Source organism: Sparus aurata, chromosome 11, assembly GCF_900880675.1.
Source record: "Sparus aurata chromosome 11, fSpaAur1.1, whole genome shotgun sequence".
Classification (NCBI taxonomy): domain Eukaryota; kingdom Metazoa; phylum Chordata; class Actinopteri; order Spariformes; family Sparidae; genus Sparus; species Sparus aurata.
The window spans coordinates 22,665,424-22,689,356 of NC_044197.1; the positions used below are offsets into that span (position 1 = coordinate 22,665,424).

The 23,933-nt window shown below is 38.4% G+C and overlaps 1 protein-coding gene across 2 annotated transcripts in view; it reads left to right on the forward strand.

The window, feature by feature from the left end:
* fcho1 (FCH and mu domain containing endocytic adaptor 1) overlaps positions 1-23,933 on the forward strand; it is a 61,506-nt gene that overhangs the window by 3,082 nt on the left and 34,491 nt on the right. For both annotated transcript variants that reach the window (XM_030432748.1, XM_030432749.1), the window contains exon 2: positions 12,682-12,732. In XM_030432748.1, coding sequence (XP_030288608.1) covers positions 12,706-12,732 — 27 coding nt within the window. In that variant the 5' untranslated portion in view covers positions 12,682-12,705. The remainder of the gene's footprint in view (positions 1-12,681; positions 12,733-23,933) is intronic.

The window sequence follows — 23,933 nt, forward strand, 5'->3', positions numbered from 1 at the left end:
TTGTTTCATTGATCTACCTTCATGCTGCTGAGATACAGACTTGTTTTTATCCACTAGGAGTAGAGAAAATGTTTTATATGCTCTGTGATTCTGTCTCAATGCACACAATTCAGTAATAAACATTAAACAAAACCAAATTCTTGATGTTATGATTGCCTGTGAGACAGGGCTTGGTATTTTTTAAATCTGAAACAACTGGATGGTGAAGCGTATTGGAAGTAAACGCGGAAGTTTTCTAGCTGAGGCTATTTCTTGATTCAAGATTCAAAGGTTTAATTATCACATGCAATTGTACAAGTACAGCAGCAGTGAAATGAAATTGCAACCACTCCGATGACTGTGCAAAAAAAAAATATAGTGCAACCAGAAAATAAAATTTAAATAAGAAAATAAAACTGAACTAAGTTGTGTTAAGGATGGATCAGTGTGAGCAAATATAATTGTTTATTTGGATTATTGCCGTGAGGTAATGTTCTCACTCATGTCAGTTGGTTGATTGGTTAGTTCGTCAGCAGAATTACGGAAAAACTACTGAACAGATTTCCACGAAACTGGGATGAGGGTTGAAGCCTCATGACTTTGGTGATACAGTGATCTTTCATCTTGTGCGGTTATGAGGTTGACATTAGTGGTTCTGAGTGAAATTTATCAACAACTACTTGATGGATGACTATAAAAACTGGTGTAGAAATCTGTGAATATTTGTGATCTTAGGACCTTTTTGTCTATCTCCAGAAATCTAAAATCTAACACTGAAAATGAAATGTCAAGATCGCATATGTCTTTGAAACACCAGGGAAAGCTTGACATCGTGTTGGCTCAATGAATGAGCTCTAGGCTAGATGGTAGCGCTGTCACTATACCAAAGATTATGATGAATATTGCAAGGTAACATACTGCATCATTCTACTAATATCTCAACAGTGATCCCACACTGTGTGACATGTTTACTGGATTCTCAGTAGCACCAAGACATTGGTGATGACAGTTTGGTTAAGGGAGGAGAGAGTTTGCTCTATCTGCACAAGCACTAGCGTTTCGAGCTATTCCGACGCTAGTTGTAACATACAAGTTTTTATTTTAAATTATGCAAAGTTATTTCAACTTTAAACCCCATGATTTGCCAGTTTCAGACTGACTTATTTGGATATTTATATTTTGATTCACTGGTACTCTTTGTTTTTGTTCTAGTCAAATGATAAAATGAAGTAGTGTTCTTTGAAGATATTGGTGCTATAACAGCACAATGATTAGAAATGCTGAAAAAATAAGAAGACACATTTCAATTTAGATATGCAGTTACAGGATCTCATTTAGGCAGTCACAAAAAGTGAGCAGGCTGGCCATAGGTGATTTAAAAAAAGTGCCCAAACCTTCAAGCATTTTTGACAGGCTGTCTCCTCAAAGCCATGTAGCACACAACCAATAACTTAACCACAGACTCTTACATAAAGCCTGGTGCTTTTACCTTTGCAGACATCAGCAATGGAGGTTGACAGAAAAAAATGGATGAGGTGAGGAGAAAAGAAAGAAGCAGTTAAACAAGAGCTGCCTGTTTTGCATTTATATTTGATTGCACGAGATGTCCGTGCAGAGCCAACGCTTAATCTGACAACAACCTGCTGAGCAGCAGTCCTTTAACTTGAATATTCAAACATGCAACACCGTTCATGTGCACACGCTTGTTTCAGCCATGCATAGTTCATCAGCTGGACTCTTCATCATCCCTGATGACTTCTCTTTCGCTCTCCCTGACCCTTAAGGATCTGCTTACTTTTACTTATTGTAAACCTGCCTCCCTCCTTCCCTACTGGCTCTCCTACAACACAATGTATGGTGCCAATGACAAATATTAATTATACATGTGAAGCCTCTCATATGTAGGCTAGAGTGCTGCAAGCCCTTACCTCGTCTTTGCCAAGCAGGGCAGAACCCAGAGGCAGGAAACACGAGGCAGGAAATGGTAAAGCTAATCTGTTACATAATGAATACATAAACAAAATTCTTTGTACTTTCAATTCAGAGCTCTTTGTTTCCAGTACAATGCATTTCTGTCATCATAAATCTTGTGACGTTATGATTGCATGTCTAGAAGTTGAGGTGACAACAGGTGACACCCTGCTGTGAAATCTTGTACAAGTCCCCTGTGTAAAACCATGACCCGTGCCTGAGGTTGTGAATGAGCCCAACCAAGGTCTTCCTACAGCAGATGGGAGGGTCCTGGGGCAGGATGGAGGATCCTGGCTCTGGTCCTGATATCTATTTCTGGGTTACTGGTTCATCTTCTGCTGTGTTGTAAGGCAAGGTGAATGAGAAAGAAAAAGATTTTGTTGACTTGCTTAACAGCAGCATGGAGGGTGATTTCAATTTAAGATTACTTTAATTACCTCAGAGTTAAAAAGGAATCAGCCCTGTGGAGGGGAACTACAAATTTAATGACTTAAGCTGTATTTACTGTTGGACTGCATAATGATGTTCATAATAGCTTGTTTTAAAATGCTGCCTCATCTTTTTTCTTTTCATTATTAAAAAGAACAGATATGAGGCGACTAAAGCTGAAACAATTATACAGTTAATCAACCGGGTGAAAATTGATGAAGCAAATAAATAATAGATTAAGTTATTCATCACGTTTTTTATCAAGCAGAAGTATCAGACATTGGCTTGTTTGCAGCTTCTCAAACTGAGGAATTGCTACCTTTTTAGAATATCATTGTTAATTGAATATCTTCTGATTTTGGGTGATTGTTGGACAGAACAAGAATTTGGAATATGTCAGACTGTGAGACGTAATATTTTGATCTATGTTTGTACTGTTTTTTGAATATACATCAATGAATAATTGGCTCATTTTTGGTTTGTGTTACACGCTGTCAGCTCTTTAATCTTTGTATTATTCCGAGATATCAGGTGAGTAGTGCTTGTTGTCAGCAGTAATCAACAGAAAACTAATCTGCAAAACTTTTGATAACCAAATAAGTTTTTTATCAAGCTAAAATGCCCATACTCTGCATGTAGCAGCTTCTGAAACATGAGGATTTGCTGCTTTTCTTTGTTTCACATCACTTAATTTATTTGGAGGTTTTAGACTGTTGGTCAGACAAAACAAGCGACTAACTGTTAGTTGCTGGACAAATTGTGTTGTTCGATCGCTTAATACCAGAGCAGACTTGGCAATGACTTCACAGCAAGATAATTTTTTCATCACGGAAAAATAAAAAAATATAAGGCAACATCTTTGTTTACTGCTAGAATTGAATCCATTACAAATATCAGATATACAGTATATAGCTTGCTGAGCAATTGCTTGCAGAAAAGAGAAAAAACCCAAATCTTTTTGATTGGTAGCTAAGAATATTGTAGAATACAATCTGAGCACAATAAACCGCAGTGTTACTCTTGTCGTATTTCACAGCTGTATTTGTCATCTCGAGCTGTGTGTGGACATCGACATGTTTGCTGTCATGCTGTTCACTCTGCTTTCACACCGCTGGTCATGCCAGGGCCTGGAAGTGATGCCCGCCTGGCACGTTGTCATAGACCGGCCTGGACTGTGTGGCTGTATGCTGCAGTGACAAAAGCACAGTCAGGCCAGGACAATGGGGAGCTGACGGCCTGGGTTGTGTTTATCACTCTGCTTCTCTCGCTCTCTCACTGCCTCCTGTCTATTGTGTTTGCTGCCTCACTGTTTCTCAGGTTCGGTCTCAGTCACTGAAGGCTCGGGCATACATTCACCAAGCAGCATGTTTTTATCGCTTGAAGAGGATTGGTCTGTGCAGTGTTTTGAGGCTGCTTTAGTCATTAAGTACAGGGTGTAATTCTATCATCAAGTTGGCGCTGATGTGATTGTTGGTTTCAGTGTGTCATGGTTAAGTGCAGGCTCTGATTTTAGTGTTTTAGAGCTTTTGTCGACGCATTTGGCTTCGTAGGCTGTGAAGTTTTTGCTGTTGAGTGTAGCAAACAACTTTGTCTTCACAGCAGTCTCAATGATTCAAGTACGAACAGTGTCTGATGCAGGCAGTTGATCTGATTTATATTTTAGCTTCATACATTAATATTTAATGAACTGACATATTCAGCTTTTTTCGATGATTCAATTAGTCTGTTTTGGTTTCAAGATATTGGAAAACAATGAAAACGCTCTTTCTAGAGTCAAGTTGCAGAACAACAGTCCAAAACACAAAGATATTCACTTCATAGTGATACAAAACAGAGAAAAGTAACAAATCCTCAAATTTGAGAAGCTGGAACCAGAGAATGTTGGCCTTTGTGCCTGATAAATGACTTGAGTTGAATGAATGATCAATAGTTAAACGGCCAAAAAGAGCAGTCAACTTATCGATCGATCGATCAGTCAACAGAAAATTCATCAGCACCTTTTTTTTTGATCAACGCAAATCTTTGGTCATATATGATAGTAAACTGAATAATTGCAGGTCATAAAAAGTTAAAGATGACACTTTTTGCACTGGGATATTATAGTATTCTACTAAAGAAATAAGTACTTGATGGAGAAAATGATCTGCAAATAAAAATAATTAGTAAAGCCATGAAAAAAATGTGGATTGAGTTTTAGAGGGCTTTGTGCTCCCCCTTGTATACAACCACTTGCTATAATGTGACCGCAAGTTCAGATTAAGGTCATGTGATGACTCCTGAACCAGCTCCACTGACTGAAAGAAGACCGTGAGATCAATTGAAAGCTTCGAATGAGTGTTATTTGACCTTTGTGGTTCACCATATGTTGTACTTAAAGGTCAAGCGTTTCCCCACTACGGAGCCCCCTGGATTTTGTGTTGTCATGCAAGTCGGTGGTGATTATGCAGACAGGTGAATTTAGTCGTAGAAAGAGAGAAAATTGGAGGAAAATCAACACATGTGAACAGTTAGAAGAAATTTGTTAGGCTCCTTTTTCTGACTGATGGAAAGAGAAACTCAATTGAATGCCGCCAGTACAGATGTATTGAAAGCTTACAGTGGAGCTTGCTGATCGTATAAACCCACATTGGTTTTTTATTCATGAAAAGAAGTACTAAGCATCCACATTGAAGTCCTGCTCTAAATAACCAGCCACAGCAGTGAGTCATCTCATGCTGGTACATGTGGCAGAGAAGTGCAGAAGACTGTCGGTGGCGGTGGAGGGGAAATTAGGCCTGACACAAAATGATCTCTCCTCCACGCTTCGCCAAATCAGGTTCAAAACTAATACTGAAGGACAGATGAGTTGATCTGCAGTGCGGTGGAGTTCTCTCTAAGGCTCCAGCTGCTCCATAATTTCAGTCTGTTTGTCCTTGTCCTACCTCGCTCAGTGCCTCTCACCTGCATTTTGGAAATACACTGACTGCTGGGAGCTTTTTGGTATCTCAGATAGTAATGATGTGATTGATTGACTTAAATGATGAAAAATGTCCATCACAGTTTTCTAAGGTTTATGGAATTGTCTTCAAATGACTTGTTTTGTCCAACCAATAGTCCTCTAAAAGTTTGAAACAGAGATGCAACCATTGGCTGTTTTGAATCAATTAATTAAATCAAAAATCAATTAATTGATAGGGGAAATTGTTGTTAGTTGCAGCCCTAGTTCACCATACAATTAGCAAATACCACAATTGAGAAATGACCTATGAAAGTTAACATTTTTAGCCATGCTAGCAGCATGACGGTGGTCGGCCCACAACTTGACTGAAAAAATCTCAAACCTGTTCGATCGATTGCTGAAATGTTGACACTAATGGTTAGCAGAGAACTAATCCTACTGACATTTGTGATCTTCGCTTAGGTGCCTTAACTTCTTATAACATCGGTATGTTAGCATGCCATTGTTTGCTTATTAGCATTAAACAAACAACTGCTAATGGGAATGCTATAGATGTTTTGTTCATAAAATATTGGATTGGTCCTTTAAAGCTTGTTTGGCTGTAGACTCTTGTTTCTTGATGATTTACTGTATGGTGCAAAATGTAAGAATTTTAGGTATTTTATTTGAGTTAGTCTCATATTTTCATCTCGGGCTTTTCCTGTTTTGGAGGTTTGTTTATGTTTACCTGTCAGATTCTGCAATATGACTGTATTAGTTTTATCTTGGAGTCTGACCACACACTCACTCCTTTCTTTATTCACCTCAATGTCCTCTATTTTCGATTTTGCTTTATTTCTTTGTGTCACTCTCTATCTCCCTCTTGCTTTGCTCCCTGAGCTTGTGACAAATGTGCCCATTCAGAGGTTAGTGAAGTGTCTTTATTCCAAGGCTGCGTCATTACATTTAACCCAGTTCCATTTTTAGTTAGCTCTTTGAGACAGAGTAAGAAGTTGTTCTCCGGCACTGTTACTGGCGGTGTTGGGTCGGACAACATGTGGAGTCATTCTGAATTCCTGTCCAACCTTTCTCATCTCTCCTCTCACCCTGAGGAGGGAGAGGGGCAGGTGGAGGTGTTGAGGAGGTGGGTGACTGTGTTATATCCTCCTACTTTTAGGAAGACATCTGCTTATCGATCCATCTCTGGCCAAAGAAAGAGGAAAGCAAATAAATCCAGGAATGCTTAGTATGGGCGGAGAGGATGCACCATTTATTTCCTCCAGAAATTAAATGGGTTGTGGCTAGTTTTTGTCTGTGTACTTCCCTTTCTTTTACTCCTTCCATCTGCTTCTCCTAAGTCCTAATTTTTCATTGCAGCCATCTGTGTGTTGTCAGACTGTGTGGCTGGCAGAGAGCAGGAGAAGGAGTTAGTGTGTCTCTATTGATAAGGCTGATTGGCTCATCTCTCTGAATGACCCACTGTCTGTCTGTTGATGATATTACCCTCACCTCAAACTGTGTGTTTCTTCATTTACTTTACTATCTGTTTGACTGTGCTGCCACTCCTTCTCTCTCTCTGCTCATATGTCTGCTTGTGTGACTCTTTGACCTGTCAAACATCATTTTCAAGCATAAAAAAAAAACAAGGTTTGATCAAGCATGACTAAATGTAAACAGATTGGCAGAGATACCGGATTACAAGACCTGGATAATTAGTATTTTAAATTATGCTTGCATTTAATGGAAAGTGGGTGTTGGAATGACTGCTTAGAACTGCAGAAAGTAGGATTTCCCACAAAAAAAAATGTTGAGGGATAGCAGTGTTGATCTGCTATTCCACCACTTTGCAACCAGCTGTACACTTTTGTTTTGATATCAATTAGCAAATGCTATATGTATGTAAATATGTCAGCACTGTAAACATTATACCTGCTAAACATCAGCATGTTAGTTCTGTAATTGTGAACATGTTAGCAACACTAGCAAACAACACTTAGCTCTCTTATCAGCATTTAGGACTTGTTATTCCTGCTTATTATTTCATCCTCAGATAGGACTGCAACCAGGGCTATATCAGATTTTACCTAGACGAATAACGTGGACTAAAGAATTCGCGAAACGGTATTGTCTCAATATAGACAGACATTCTGAATAAAAGATGCTGTTGGTCCAATTCATCTTCAATTTGGTCTTTGGCCTTGGTCATTTCAGCACATTACCACCACCTACTATGAAAGGAGTAAAGAAACCAGAAGAAATTCATATTTAGAATGAAATCAAATAATTTTGAGTTTGCTTTGTTGATGCATTGCTAAATGAATTGATCAATGAAGAAAAAAAGTAATTAATATTGAGGTATTTAAACGATACAGCTTCTTGCTTCTTGCTCTGTATGAGATTGCCTGAAGACTGCTCTTTTCTGTGACCATTTTTTCGTCTTCTAAAGCAGCTTAAGGTCTCCTGGATTTAGTGCTTGAGAAACTGACTGAATACATGTTGGTCTCTGCTTCTTTGTGAAAACATTTTGGAAAAACCAATCTCCTTTCTTTCATATAACCTGCACCATCTCTATTTGAAAAGTAAAATCTAATAAAAAAAAAAGAAGCTAGGAAATGGATTCTCCTTGTTTACTTCTGCATGACATGCAGACAGATTTTCTAAGAATCTGAATCTTTGTTGCCTTTTTCTTAGGAGACCATGGCTATATCCCACTAGCAATAATCTATTCATTTTGAAAGAAACAATCTGTGATGGTTCAAGCTTGAAGCACTAAGTTTTGGGTTGACCAGATAATTTTCCACTCTTTGTACAACGTTTGTAAACAAGTCATAATTAACACAAAAAATTGCAACTTTTCCTGACTATATAGTCCATGCTTTTCTTTTTGGATATGTCTCAGGCAGACTCAAATTTACAATAATTTCATTTTCTTACTGTCATCATCGGAGAATAATATATTGCCCACTAATGTATACACTACATCCTTGATTCCTGTTTTTTATAGCAGACACTCTGGTACTATAAGTATACGTTAGTTAAGTTTGACAAGCTCTGAGCTGTCTCCTGTGTGTATTAGTATTTATAGGTTGAGTTTTGCTGCTGTGGTTTAACCATATGTGCATGTGGGGACACACAGCAAGACCAAAGTCTGTGCAGGCATTTAATTTCTGAATAAAAAATGATCTTGAGAGGAATCAAGGTCACAGCGTGTCCCACTTCTTCTCTGGGCTTTGTTTGCCTCAGAGCTGATATCAGCTGAACGTTTAGATGGAACCAGATGGAGAATGCTGGATGTCAGCTACTTCTATACATCCTGCTGTAGCTGCTATCTACATGGGGTCCCACTGCACACCTCTCTGTCTTTGTGTTTCTGGATCGTACCATGTCAAAACCACAATGATTAAAACAAATGGCTAATCAGCTCAGATCTACAGTATGTTTCAATATGGCGCACCAGGTTGTCATAAGAAGAAAACAAGTGGCTTCTGTCTCCCCTCACCATCCCGGTGTGTCTGTTTTTATCTGCCCCCTCTTTCTGCTCCCCTGATAACCATCTGGTGGTTTGATCAGGATCATGTCCCTCTGCATGGGTTTTTTGCCATGAAAATCTGCCCGGACAGCATTTTCCAGTCAGAAATCTCACTTTACAGTTCAGCTTTCCCCTTCAGTTTGTTTTATTTTAAAGTATTTTTCTGTAGAGCTGGTCTATATATTGATTGACTGTCAATATCATAGTCAATCAAACTAGTAATTATACATTTCATTTTACTGATATAAAGACAAAAAATAATTTCCCAGTCTGGGTTCATTAAAGTAATTCAATCTATCTATCTAGCTACACTACAGGCCTATGTTTTGTCTTCTGCTGGTCTGAAATGCTGCATTACGGTTAAGTGATACTTTTCTAAAATAATTTCACAGTTATGTTCAGTGAATGAATGGTCTCTAACTCTTTATTCAGTGTTTATGTTTGTTTTCCCCAAATAATATTTTTGAACATTTCAATATTAAAGATGTCTTCTGAAATGACAAGTTGTTCTTTCCCAAAAACATACTTTTATCAGAACGCACATCCTGATTTATATCTTAATTTGCCTGCTTGTTTTATTGGCTTTAATTAGTTGTTTATTGTATATTATTTTCAATCTTAAGTTTGCTCTTCTTGTTTATTGTATCACTCATTTTAGTGTTTTATTTCATTTAATTTATGAGAAGCACTCTTTGATTTGAAAAGTGTACTAATATTATTATTATAAAATATTGTATAAAAATTACAGCTGAGAAATAATACATTGAATTGCTAACGTTCTGAATCTGTTACAGATCCAAGCTTACTCATATCAAACTTTTGACTGAATAAATTGTCTGAATCCCATGTGATTAAACTAAAGAACAGCCACAATAATCGGTGCTATATAACCAATTGGTCAATCAAATGACCAGGTCTTGTCCAGAGGTCAAAAATGTTTTGGTGGTAACACTGTATTAATCAGGACATAAAAATCCGAAATGAGCCAGCATAAGAAATGAAATACCATTCACTAGCGTTTAAAGAAATGCTTTTCATAAAACTGTTAGTTGCCCATAATGTATCTACACACAAAGATCCTCACCAAGCATGATTTAAGATGTACACAAAACGCTGTACTTTGACTACTATCTTAAATCCTCAAATGACATGTTCTCCTTCCCCCTCATTAAAGAAATACTAACCCTATGATTGTGCAAATATGTGTCATTTCAAAAGTTTAACTATTTCACTACTTTAACGAAAAGTCCACTCTGAGTGTTCGTGCCTTGAAGGCTCATAGTTTCCACATCACACTGGTGTATGCTAAATATTGGACAAGGATTGGTTTCCAAAACTCTTTTAAATCACCTTCACGGGTCCCGTTAAATCGGATTTTGAGTTTGCACGGAGAAAATTTACACTTTGAACCATGAATATGAAAACAACTTTCAAGTTTCAAACTCTGCACATACATCATTCTACATCATGAAGCTCAAACATTCAACTGCAGGAACAAGAAGAAAAACACATTTTTGACTGGAGGGCGGCATCGTGTTGACAAGATGGTCCTGGGCAAAACCTTATGATATGAAGATATTTATGTCACGATAACCTTTCTTAAACCCTGTGAACACTTGCACACATATTATAAGACTTCACTAACTAATATTGTTAGGTATTAATTACAGTTTGTTCGGAAACATTAATCTGGAAAACTGTCACAGGATGTGATCACTATACGTATGTCGAATAACCACCTACTAAAATGTTTATATAATTCTCCCTCCCGTGCCGGACTAACCTACTCTGCCAAACAGAATGCTGTCTGCAGGGGCCTCCAGTCCCACTGCTGAGCTAATTAACAAGGTGTGAGGTGTGTGTGTGTGAGAGTGTGAGAAAGTGTGTGTACAGTAGGTCTTGCTGTGTTTGCGTCTTTGTGTGTCGCTGCTGCATGATGCCAGGTCACCAGGCCTGAGCTGAGACTGTGCCAACACAGAAGAGGGCTGTTGTCAGCGGACACACACACACACACGCACACACAGAGTGTGTCAGCAGAATACCAGATAACAGGAACCCTGTATGAGGGCAGCCTTGGGGAAACACGGTCACATTATGGATTCTCTTGGAAAGGGCAAGACCGAATTCCAATGCTTGTGATGTGTGTGTGTTCGTGTGTGTGATGGGGGTCAAAAGGTGTACGCTCAGCTGCTGCTGCAGCGCACTCCCTACTCCAAGCAGCCAGTCAAAGTATATAATTCATGAAAACGCTGCACTGATGACAGGTTAAACTTCAACAGTTGAGCAGATATCTTTTTGCGTTCTTTTGATCTGCAATCTTTGTGACTTTGAAGGTGACAATTAAACTTTTGATAGCTTAAAAAGTAAGATTAATCTTATTCAATAGTACTAGAAAGTATTTCATCATGAACTCTTAGCTGGTGGGAACACCCCATTTAATATGGCTTATGATGGTTTATTGCTTTTAAAAAATGTCATGGTGTGATGTTATCAAAAAGTGAAGCAAGCATAGCTGCAATGTGTACTAATGAATATATCTTCTGCTTTTTTATTATGGTGGTAATTTACTTAACTCAACTATAAAAAAGCAGTTCATGAAGGCTGCAATGGGTCTGTGTTTTCTGTCAATATGTCAGTTTGTCAATGTTATGCAAGTTTGAGCCTTTTATGATAAAGGTCATCACACATTTAGAGGGATAAAAAGAAATCTGCAAAAAAAAGTACAGAAATGCAACCTAAGTAATTGCTTGCTATCAAAGTATACACTAAGTCCTCACTGCCATAATTCTTGTATATTGATATGTGTTATTTGGGGAAAAATGCAACTGTATTAGCAGGATAAATGTTAGCAGTGTAAGTTTCTGAAAACCAGGGATATGTTGAAACTTTATTTCTTTATGTTGCAACCTTACATTTATTTATGTTAGATTTTGCTTATGGTCTGTACATATTTAGGTGCAAAAATTACCTGGTTAGGGTTCAAATCTGTGGCTTAAAATACCAGTTTTTTGATGCCCAAACATGTCTAGAAATTATCCCAAGATTTCCTTTAAAAATATCCAGTGGTATCACACTTAGAAGTGATTAAATGCAGTCTTTAACCGCGGACACTGTCTTGCCACCTTCCTTGCGTGTAACTCTACCACCATCCTCACCATCTCCTTAAAGAAATGTCAAGATACACTAGTACACCCACAAATGTGAATGCATCATATTTACTATTTATACAGATAAACCTCTGATTTGTGGTGTCATTCAGGGAGCAGATATGAAATATGTAGTCACAGATGTGAGCCGATAAGCAGCAGCCGGTGAAAGTATGCGACTCGGCCAATCAGAGCCAAGCACTGCAGTTTTCACGAGCTGTGATCATCTCCTTGGTGGCTACCTTTGCCTTCCTCCCCTCCATCGATTTATCTCTTCTCCCCTGTATTCCCTCACCCTCCTCCCCCATCTCTTCTGTCACTCCTCCTCCCTGCTTCCTTCCTCAGCTCCCTTTTTCCTCTGAGTTTATCCTTTGAAGTGATTTGTTAAGCTCTCTTGTGTCCTCCCTCAGGAGCTCACATCCTACACTGAAGGTGTCTCTAGGGGTTTCTATAAAGTCAGGAGTCTATGGGAGCTTGTGTCTGTGCAATTTGTGCAGACTGTAAAACTGCAGTTTATTGTCAAGAGGGCCGAGAAAAGTCTGAACGTAAACATTTTTCAGATCATTACAAGGAACACAAAAGGCATCATCCAGGGCATTCTTACAAGCATTCTTTGGAGAAAATGGAGGTTAGGCAGATGCAAAGTGTTCAGTCGTAATGCCTCCTTCTTTAATGCAGCGTGACTCTTTTTCTCTCCACCTCTTTTACAGATTGCTGTGAATCTCTGAGTGAAGATGGCCGTCTTTCAGAACAACTTCTGGGTAAGTATCTTGATAATGTCTGGAAATTAGCAAATATAGTGATGGAGATTATGCAGAAGGACACATGCCCACGATGAGTACATTAAGCTTTAATGCCTTGAGCTTTAACTGCCACATATTACTTATTCACCTGCTACAGCTGAACCATGAGTCACTGAGCTTTTCATTTATATTCCCAGTCAGGCGGCCAAGCTTCAGGCTCCCTGCTGCTCATCAGGTTCGCACAGGAAGCACTCGCTGTCTTCCGCCTCCGCACACTTGCAATAATAGAGATTGATTTGTGTTCTGCCCTCTGCTTATTTCCTGCCACATGGAAAAGAAATCTCATTCAGTAAATTGGCTATTTTCTGAAACACCTTTAATTGCCTTTTGCATTACTAGTTATTTCTTATTTCAAGAAAATTCTGGAAGCGTTGTCAGATAAAGTTGTAAGTTGTCGAAAATCCTTGTATGACCTTCTATGTTAACTGTTTTTTGATTAAACAACATACCAAATGGCTTCATAAGTCAGAGTTAAATCAAGAGCTTTATTCAAATGAAATATAGTTTGAAGTAAGAAATGTTTCTTGATTTAAATCAGGAATTATCTGCATGCAGAAAAACGAAACAACCCTATAGGTGTGTTCAAACTTTTTGTGTTTATTTAGCCAAAACAGACAACGTAGCAACCGTGCAAATAAATGTGTTGAAGTGGAAGTATAAAGAAGCAGAAAATGGAAATACTTACGTAAAGTACCTTAAAATTGTACCTGTTCAGTACTTAAGCTCAGTATTATTCATAGTTGCATTCCATCACTGGTTATTCTAGATGTTGACCCAAGATTTAAATTATATTGGTTATTGTTCTCCTTGATTACTGATAATCGGTATTTGTACAGACCTTTTCTAATTTGCAGATGAAAGAAGGAGTTTCAGCGGCCTCACATGGAGCTGTAAACCCGTCGGAGCACAGTATACTGGGGCAAACGGTTCAGTAGCAGCAAGTTGGAGTAATGTGTTGATGATTTGATTTGGCTTTTACAAGTGTACCTAAAAAACTGCTAACTCAATATAGCAACACTAATTATGGCGTTATTTAGCCTAATCTGTGCAGTAATTAATGGCCTCATTAGCAACTTTCCACAGATGTGTAAAATGAAGGAGGAAATCTCGCTTTAATCTCCTCAACGCCATCCTCATCCCCCACTGACTTTCTCAGCTGTTACAAGGTCTCTTTCTCTCCCTCGCTGTCTCCTCTCCGCTCCGTCCCTCCGCACACCTGGTACATCTATTTCAGGTGTGTCCTACTTCTTCTCTTTGCCTCATCAGACCAAGAAAAATACCTGGTAATATTGTAACAGTGGAACTAAAATAAGGCATGTTAAGACACAGAAATGGGATTTAGGTAGGACAAGGAGCACAAAAAGATTAGAGGAATTTAGGACATTTAAGATTCTTTAAGGTTACATTGTTCTTTCCCTTTATTGATCCCTTTATCCAGGTTTTTTATGCCTGAGGGAGGAGTGGTTCCCTATTGATTATTGATTGTTCATCTGTCAATTTCAGACATCGAGTGATCTCTCAGGTCTGCTTTCGTCTAAATCCTGGGTCTTCAACAGTGTGTCTGTGATTCCCAGGTGGTCCTTGGATTTATTGCTTTGGACCGCCGAAATAATGTTTGATATTATTTACAACATTTGTAGTAGGGACTCCATGCTCTGTCCCTCTATCAGCTAAGGGGTCCTTGGCTTGAAAAACCTTGAAGATCTAGTCTAAATGATGCTCCAGCTTTTCATTGTGTTCCTGTGACCTAAAACAGAAACTTAGTAGACAGGTGGAGGTGTTTTTATGGGCATTAAACAAGACAATGGGACTCCAATCTCTTGATCTGACGATAGTCGTACACACGTTGGTTTTTTTTTTTTTTATCTATGATCTGTTGATATTGCACTTTTTGTGCTATGTGCTGTATAGCAAACAAGTCTGTAGGCAGTAAGGCAAGTGGGGAAAAAGCGAGAAAATGGGAGCAGACTGATAGGGAGGGAAGCATGCAGACAGTGCAGCAGAATTTCAGTCAAGCAGGAAGACGAGGTCAGAGAACTGTTGTGATTCTGTATCACAGCTACAACTTCAGGGTTTATCACTGTGCTAACCTCTGAAGTACAGCTTCATTTTCTTTATCATTTAATGTTGTGTCTTATTTATGTGCCTGGATGTGTGTTTGCATATTCATGACTGTGTTTCCCTCCAAGCTTGCTTTCAGACACAAATAGCTGTGTAATACAAATCAACCCTTTCAGTTAATTAGGCAGCGCAGCCACTTGGGAACAAGTCACACAAGCTTCTTCTTGTTTGGCTCAAGAACATTCACAGCCGCTCACAAAGCCTCCTCATAGCACGCTGTCCTTTCCCATTAACTACATAAGAGCTGTGCTCATGTCCCACAGGGGGAAGCCCATCAGCTATAATTAAGAACATTCTCAATAAATTAAAGCACTGTTAAGGCTTATACATATAATTGCTTCAAGGATTGCTGATGCTTACTTATTCTTTGGAATCAAACTTCCTCATGAGAGATGATAGAAAAGTCAGTTGTTTTTGTCGTATATGGGCAAAATCTAGCTCTTCAACAGGCTCTGTGATACCTCCTTGAACTGGTTCATGTCAGGAATGGATAATCCAACCAACAAAAGGGGCGACTGCGCAGGGCAGTTTAATGTGGGGCACTTTGTTGAGGTCATTTGAGCGCTTTGAAATATAGGAATATGCACCACCAAAGCGCAGCATTTACTGTCATGATTAGGACTTTAGGGCAGCTTCTACGTAGTCTGGCATGTGAAACATCTCCATTCGGCGATTCAAATAAATCTGGTGCTGTGCTCATTGATGGCTCTTTCCTTATGTTGGAGAACACTCGACCAATAACAGTGTCTTGATTCAGAAAGGAGGCATCTACCTAAATAAGTAGCTACTAGGGGTTGGCATTTCAAGCAAAAAATGCTATATGATAGTCACTTCAGATTATTTGTATGGTAGCATATAGCAGCATGGCTTTATACTAACCATGTGTGGGAAAGAACCAAGGCTGTTCTTTCCAAGAGCTGATAAAAACAAGGGGAAACAAATGGAAAATATATTTTTCAGGCAAAATAGTCTCATGAACAATTAGAACATCTCTAGCTCAACAACAGCACTGTTAAAGAAATGAAGACAGTTTGCAGTGGTCCTGAGTAATGAATACCCAAACTGTATCCCGACAGGTCGAGCCAGAAATCATGTTAAGATTCTGGTCGGATTCAGTCACATAGATTATAATATGAGACATGTATATACTTTTTAGTATTAGATCTCGGTGCGAAGAACTCTGCCTTTTTGCGTGACAGGGTAAGCTTACATAAACTGCCTCGAGCTCCAGTCCAGTCCAGATGTAAAGGAGAGAAAGCCTGTCCAGTATGGCTCAGACTTGGTTATTATTTTCTCCGACTCAGTCTGGTCTGGGCAGAAAAATGTTGGTTAAAGAACCATCAGGTCTCACGTGCAGCTCGCACGTGAGTCCTGATGGTTGTTTAAATGCAACAGGATATACAGAGCACACGTAAGTTGGTTAAGCAGGTTAATTCATATGTATCAATATTCCTCTGTAGTACAGCTGGTACAGTCAAAGGGGTTTTATGTCAGCATTCTGACTGTTATGACTGCACTTCATGTTTCCAGTGTGAACACTTAATACTCAAGACATGTGTAGAATCGGGCCAAAGTTTGCAGTAGAGTAGAGACACTAGGAACTAAGACGCTTTTGAGGATCACTTTGCTTTGAATAATAGAATAAAGGGTATAACTTTATTCTTTATAGTTGGGACACCACTGTGCATTTGTGCCTGGACTGTTTCACTGCAGACAGAAGCCTCACTCTGGTGGGATTTTAATTAGTGGAAATTTATTCCACATAACTAGAAAATGTTTGGATTCAGTGACCTGTAGAAGGGTCTTAATAATATTCCCATCTCCCCTCTCGGTACAGACTATTTCATTCTCTGTCTGCAGTGGTGAATCGACCATGAAGAGTTGTTGTGTGTCTGCATGTTATCCAAAGGGGATTTAAATAAACTATTTCAAAGAATAACAGTAAAGATCAGCAAGCTGTTGCGTTTTGAGGCTCTGCAATATCGTCTTCTATCCGCTCTTCTTAGAAAAAAAAAATCTTTTTTTGCCTGCAGATACAAGTGTGTGTGCACACAAACAACGCCCAGTGGGTTTTTATTATTGCCTGCTTCTCAGTTTAATGATGCCAGTGCCGTTTCCCTCCCATCACTTTGAGTCATGGTGTTTTCTCTTGGGGTGAAGAACAGTAAACACAGTGTGGAACTTTTTCTTCATCCCATGTTTCCCTCTCTCTCTCGCCTCTTCTCGCACTTTGTCCCTCCTCCACTCTGCTGCTGTTTCCTTCCTCTGCCCTTTTCGTTGTTTCTCAGACATTCCTTGTGGATCTGCTCTGTGCCAAGTTAGATTAAGAGCAAAGATAGTCCATATAACAGTTGCTTTATTTGTGTCCATGTTCTGGTGTGGGTAAAAATGTTTCAACCATTACGGAGTTTGCTCCATGTGATGAATTACCTTGAATTCTTTTGGTAATAAATTCACAGCCCAAAACTTAGATTCTCATGTGATTATTTAATATTTAACCTGTTTCTCATTTGAATAGAACAACAAAAAAACTATTTAAGATAAATATAAATATGCAATCTCATGGTATATGTCAATATCATTCAGTTTATGGAATTTTTCTATCTATCTGGCACATCCCTCCTCCTCTGTAACATAGCAGGCAAAATAACACATTGAACACCAGAGGTGAATTTCTCAGACCGACCTGGTCAGCAGTTTGGTCTAGAGCCATCAGTGATGACAGGCTGCTGTTACCTGCTCCTGATGTTATTGACACCTCTCTGCTGTGGGACTGTTGTTTTGCTCAACCTGCCCGGTCAGCAGTAAAAGTTACTGTGAGTCAGCTAAACTCACAGCAGCACTGACAGACTGGTCAGTCGGCCGGCTGGATGGCATGGTGATATACTGTCTGATGCACGGGTGGAATTTTCTCAGCTTCGCTTTCGACAGCTGCCTGATGTAAGGCACCTACAGTGTGTGGCACACAGAGCTGAATTATTTACAGTCCGTATTTTAATGATCCATTTCCAGCTTGCGAATGGCTCCAATAAAAAGTAAATTTTTTGTCATTCTCCTGTCACAGTTTTCGCCCCTATGGAAATTTGTTTACTCAGATATAACCATTAGAATAAAACACAAAATGGGTAACCTATTAGGTTAGTCAGACAAAAACATCAAGTAAGATATGGAACTGCAAATTGAATTTGTTCAAAATGAGCAGTGGAAATGTACTAGTTTAGAATCTTGATGTTTTTATATAGAACACCTGCAAATTTACAGTCCTTTTTATTTAAAGATTTGTGATTAAAACTTGCATGTTATGTCCACATAAGAATTTATTTCATAGAGTTCATTATTTACAGGCGCAGCTGGAACAATATCATAATAAGTGGTAGGGACCAACTGACGCTCAGTTCTTATGGGCAACAAATATTAGTGAACAAAAGGTTTCAATATTGATTTATCAGCTGATGAACACACATTCTTGCCTTTTATCTCTGTTGTTGTTATCCAACTCTTGTGACAAAGATATGTAACAGTTTAACAATGAACTTTATCGTCATTGGGAATTTTACCCAAACATCTTTTCTGCCTTATAATCTCAAAAAAGGTTTTCATTTTGGGCTCATCTGACAACATGTACATCAGTACAAATACTATCCATGATATAGACTATTAACACCTTTGCAAACATTAAACACACAAGTGACCATCACCACTTCTATATTTAAGCATATTAACCAACCTGTTTAACTATCAGCAAAGCATAACTCCAGCTTTAGCTGCCTTTTGTTTTCTCTTTAGTTCTGATCAGTACTGTCGTTTCATATGACTGAAGGGCTGTATAACAGAGCAGGAATGTCCTCAGATACTGAATAGTCTCAGGCAAAAAGGCAGATTTGACAAATAGCCAGAACTGAAGGCACCTAGACATTGCCAGAGAATTAAGTACTGTATTATGAGGCCTGTGCCACGCTGAGCAACACTTTCCTGGTTACACATATGCTGAAATTGGACGGAAAAAACACAAAGCAAAACATAGAGGTATAGAAGAAGGAACATATTGGTTAAAACTGATTTCACCGTAATCTGCATCATCGGTATCCTACAGTGTCAAATATTGTCTCAACATCATGAGGATGAATGATTTCTGTTTAACGATTTAAGAGAGTTCTTTGTTCCAGTCAGCTGATTTCCTGGTGCAGGTACAGAACTGTCCTTCAGGCTAAAATTGATAAACAGGTTTCTTGCAGGTTTTCATGAATATCTAACGTTTATTCCCCTAGGATGGTTGAGAAGTGAAGTGCAACCTGTTTACTAATTTTGATGCTTGTGCTGGGTTCACACCGGTCTGCATCTCTTTTTTATGCCTTTCCTCAAAGGTAGAAAATGTATCCTGCCCTTGCACAGAGCCTATCATGGCAACTCATCTATTTCAGTCTGTGCTTTCGGAAATCTCTTCACCACTTCTCCACTTTTCTTTTTTGATAGCCGCATTCGTCTTTTTTAGTAGTCACATGGCTTTTAATGCCTCTAAATTATTCAAGATTTCAGTGGATAATTTTAACAGAAATATCATATCAAGTTTGAAAACCCAAAGCAAAGACCACAGACAACTCAGTAAATCATGTGCCTGAAAGAGACAGGTGTCAATCATCTATCATCAAGGCTATTTGAAAGCAATGCCCCTTTTGTGTCTAACCATAGCACAAGGAAAGCAACAGTCATGTGCTGATGTTGGTATCATGAGGTCCTTGGTTGTAGACGTATAACAGAGCCGGTTTTTCTAACAGTGGAACTTTTATTTGTGGATACATGGTTTTGTTTATGATGAACCTTCAGCAGAGATCCCTCGTTGCCCTCAAGTCATTCATTCTTTTTGTCATTTTATTGACACCATATATAAGGCAAACGTGCAGATGAAGTTCTTTATAACTGTTGGAGTGATGCAGCTGCGAAGCAAACCCTTCAGGGCAGAGTTTAGTTCAGCCCACGTTTCCTCACTGCCTGTATGTAGATTCATATAAGCCGGAGGGGAAGTCTGTGGAACCATCTAATTAGAATCAAGTGAGAGCAGTTAGATAGATCAAACTCTGCATAAAACACACAAGTAATGCATTGATTATAGTGGAACACTGTGTCTGTAGGCTCAGGTAATGTAGAAAGGAAGAGATTTTCTGATCAGTTATCTAACAGAGTGAGTGCCAAAGATACAGTAGCACAGGGTTCGTACGGGTGCTTGAAATCCTTGAAAGTGCTTGAATTTCAATGTTGTGTTTTCAAGGTCTGAAAAGTGCTTGGATTTTAGTTTAAGTGCTTGAAAGTGCTTGACATTATAACTCTGTGTCTTTTACAAAATTGGGATCAGACTGGATAATTAATTTCTGAAGTTTTTGCTATTATAGAATATAATTTTAGATGTTTACAGCATAATACAATGTACATAATTGTGATAAAAAGTGAAGAAAAAATCACAAGTATATATATTCCTTTAGATATGTATTTTACCCCGGCAGTAAGGTGCTGGAAAATCTTAAAAATGACCCTTAAAAGTGCTTGAAAAGTGCTTGAATTTGACCTTGAAAAATGTGTACAAACCCTGGTAGCAGCATAAAACGTTAGGAGAGATTTGCAGGTCTCGTTCTGTTTTACACGTCCCTACAGTGAAGCTTTGAAAACCTTTTGTGTTGTACCAGAATATCCTCATCTCACCTGAGGCACATTATTCTTGCATTTTATTTTTTCTGAACCTCTGAGCAGCAATAAAGACAAGTCGACATTGTCGGGAATCGACAAATCGTGCCCTGGCTTTGAATCTGAATTGTTAGGCCTGGCAATAAAAACTTTTCTTCTATTAGCTAAACTTTTAAGCATGTTTTCAGACATTGACTATAGATACAACAATATAATTATAAATCCCACTTAAATAACAATGAAAATGTTTCAGTCCTGTGCCAAATGCAAGGCTATTATGTCATGCTATAGACAGTGCCTGCTGCCAAAATGAGGTCTAACAAATGTAACAGATGAAAGTGGATGGTCGAGTCATCATGAGGACATCAGGACTACAGTATAACCACCACAACAGTGAATAATATTGTTGGGATTACTTTTTGGTATTTAATTTAGAGTAGAAACATTGACAGCCAATCAAAATCAATTAGATTTTGCAGGGTCATCAGTTAATTCGATTTTAAGGACACTTTCCTACAAATGAATGGTGCTGTAGTGCTTAAGTACTGGTCTCTAACTGTAACCTACCTCTTCATGAAGCTAAGTGGCTTTTAGGAAACACTTAAAAATGGTCTACTCTAATAACTCAGTCAAACACTTCTATGACATATATTAGGATACAAATCACACTCAAAAAACGTTTTACCTGAGACAGACTGTCAATGTAGTTTGCAGTGTCTTAAGTAAATTTTGTCTACTGATGTTCTCTTTGAGATCGTCAGGTTAACTAATGTTGTCTCAAACAGAGTTATGAATAAAATTTGTCTTCAGAAGATGACCAGTTGGGTTATCCTACCTTATCTCATCTTTGAAGAATTTTGTGAACTGATATCCTTCTGGTTTTCATTTTTGTTTGTTTATCTGCACAATGTACAGCAGCAACAGTCATCAATATCCATTTACCTAAGCTGCTGACACAGCAACGTCTGCAGCAAATAGTTTGGCGTCACAGTTATTGTTAAAGTTGTTGTTCTTGGTGTGGATGGCCCTTAACATAGAGTTTTGTTCCTTTGTATTTTGAACAAAAAGAGAATTGCGTCTCTGACAAAAAGTACAGTTGGCAAAATGATTTACAAATAGCAATATTTTTTATTAAAAAAGAGTGACAGTGACTTTGCTTTTGCAAACAATAAGATAAACACATACTTCTATATCTTTTCTTCTGTCAAACTGTTCCACATTCAGATGTTTGCACAATTTTAAGGACAAACATGATGTCCATATAAGGAGGTGCTGTCTTTATCCTGTGACTTAACTGTTGACCCAATTGATTAATCAAACATAAATTGACCAATTTGTCAATATCAAGTGTATTAAGAAATGCAAGTTTAGGATGAACTTCTGTGCAGAAATAGTCATTGTTGAAGCTACAGCTAAGATTATTCAATCATTGTTTTATATTAAGATTTTTTCAATGTTTTACAAAAAAATACAAAAGCTAGTTTGTTAGAACAGCATAGAATATAAAGACTTTCCTGTGTCTCCACAACACATGCAAGCCTGCAGTGTCTCCAGGCTGAAAGGGCCGACCCTTGGCTGAACTTAATCGTTGACCCTTGTTAATATGTTCTTTCCTAAAAAGCTTTTTAAGGCCACTTTAATTTTTAGGTGTTTTGGAGTGTTAATGCTTGGGCGTCAGATATACAGCAAATGATATTTTCTTAAATTTGTTTTGCTTTGACATTTTAGAGTGGAGATCATGCAGCACACCTGTTTTTGACACTCAGAAAGTGTTATGGCCCTGAACAGCATTGTGATGAACAGTTTGAGGAAGAGAGAGAATGCAGGGATCTGAACCCCTCAACAGAGCAATGTTGGCATTTGATTTACTGAGATAAGATGATAATTTCACTGCTGCTTACCATCCCCCTTAACAAATTTCAGCAGATCCCCCACAGCTCCCAGTGGCCTTCAGAAGTCTTCATGAGAAAGTTTTACAGATTTTACACCTCCCCGTACACCCCCTTCTCCTCTCCCATCATTCCCCTCATTGTCATGCTAATGGACTCCATCGTGCGTGACCAAAACGGTCAACTTAATTGATGAAAAAGAGATCACCAAGAGGGGAGAGAAGAGGGGGTTTGCATATATCAGACATGAAGGATTTTCATTCACAGAAGGCTTAAGGAATACATTATGGCACCTAAAGACACTCGAAGTAGACTGTCAGTGAGTTTGCAGCTCTATAATGTGCTGTTAGATGACTCATCAATGCGGGTTTAATGAGGAATCGGCACATGTGTAGTTCTGTATCAGTCGATATGAAGAAGACTTGTCAGTGCACCTTTGGACATTTGCATGTGTTGACATACAATCAGCTAGAGCTGCAGTAGTTAATAGTATAACTATTCCAATTGATTAATCGGTTTGGGTATTTTTTTAAGACATGAAACTCATAGTTCTCATATTCCAGCTTGTCAAAATAAATATGTCTTGGTTCTTTCTCCTTTTATGAAGGTTAACTGAAGTGAGGACGAAACAAGACATTTCAGGATGTCATCATGTGCTTTGGGAAGCACTGACAGTTTTCACCATTTTCTGTCATTTTATTGACCAAACATCTAAGGGATTGATCAAGAAAATAGTTGTTAGTTGCAGTCCTTTAATTAGCCATGTTATTAAAACTGACTTCAAGTCTTCAACCTGGAATAACACATACGTCTTTTATGTGAGTTATTAATAAAACTATAAACAGCACATGTATTGTTTATAAATGTGGGGACTGATAATATTCTGTAGTTTTCTGCTCAAAAAGTAACCGCACTAAAAACGAGAGTGGGTTTGTCAGTCTCTCAGTACTTTCTGACGTCTCTTCCTTGTTTGTGGCGCTTAACCTCAGGCCGATTTATAACAACTGATTGGATATATTTCACTGGATCACAGATATTTAATTTAGTTGTTTTTTGAAAGTCATAAACAGTTGGGAATTGTAGCTTTCTGTCAACAGTTACCACAACTGGAGTCAGTTGTGTACACTGTATGTGTGTGCCTAAACTAATAACTTGGTGTTCTTAATATTTACAGCAACATGATGATGAATGTGGGACTCAAAACCCACTATAGTGTTTGTTTTCATTGTATTGAAGCAACATGTCAGCCAGTATAACTGTGTGGTTCACTGATTTGTTTTTAATTGTTTTGGACAATGGTGGAGCTCTATGGCACCGGGGAATATGCTGTATTTGAAACACAGACAATGCTTGTTATTGGGATTAATTTATGTTAGTTTGGTCTGTATAAGGATTTGCTGACAGTAAAAAAGAAATAAAAAATAAGGCTTTTTACTGTGGCAAACAAATAAACTGAGTTAGAATTAGATATTG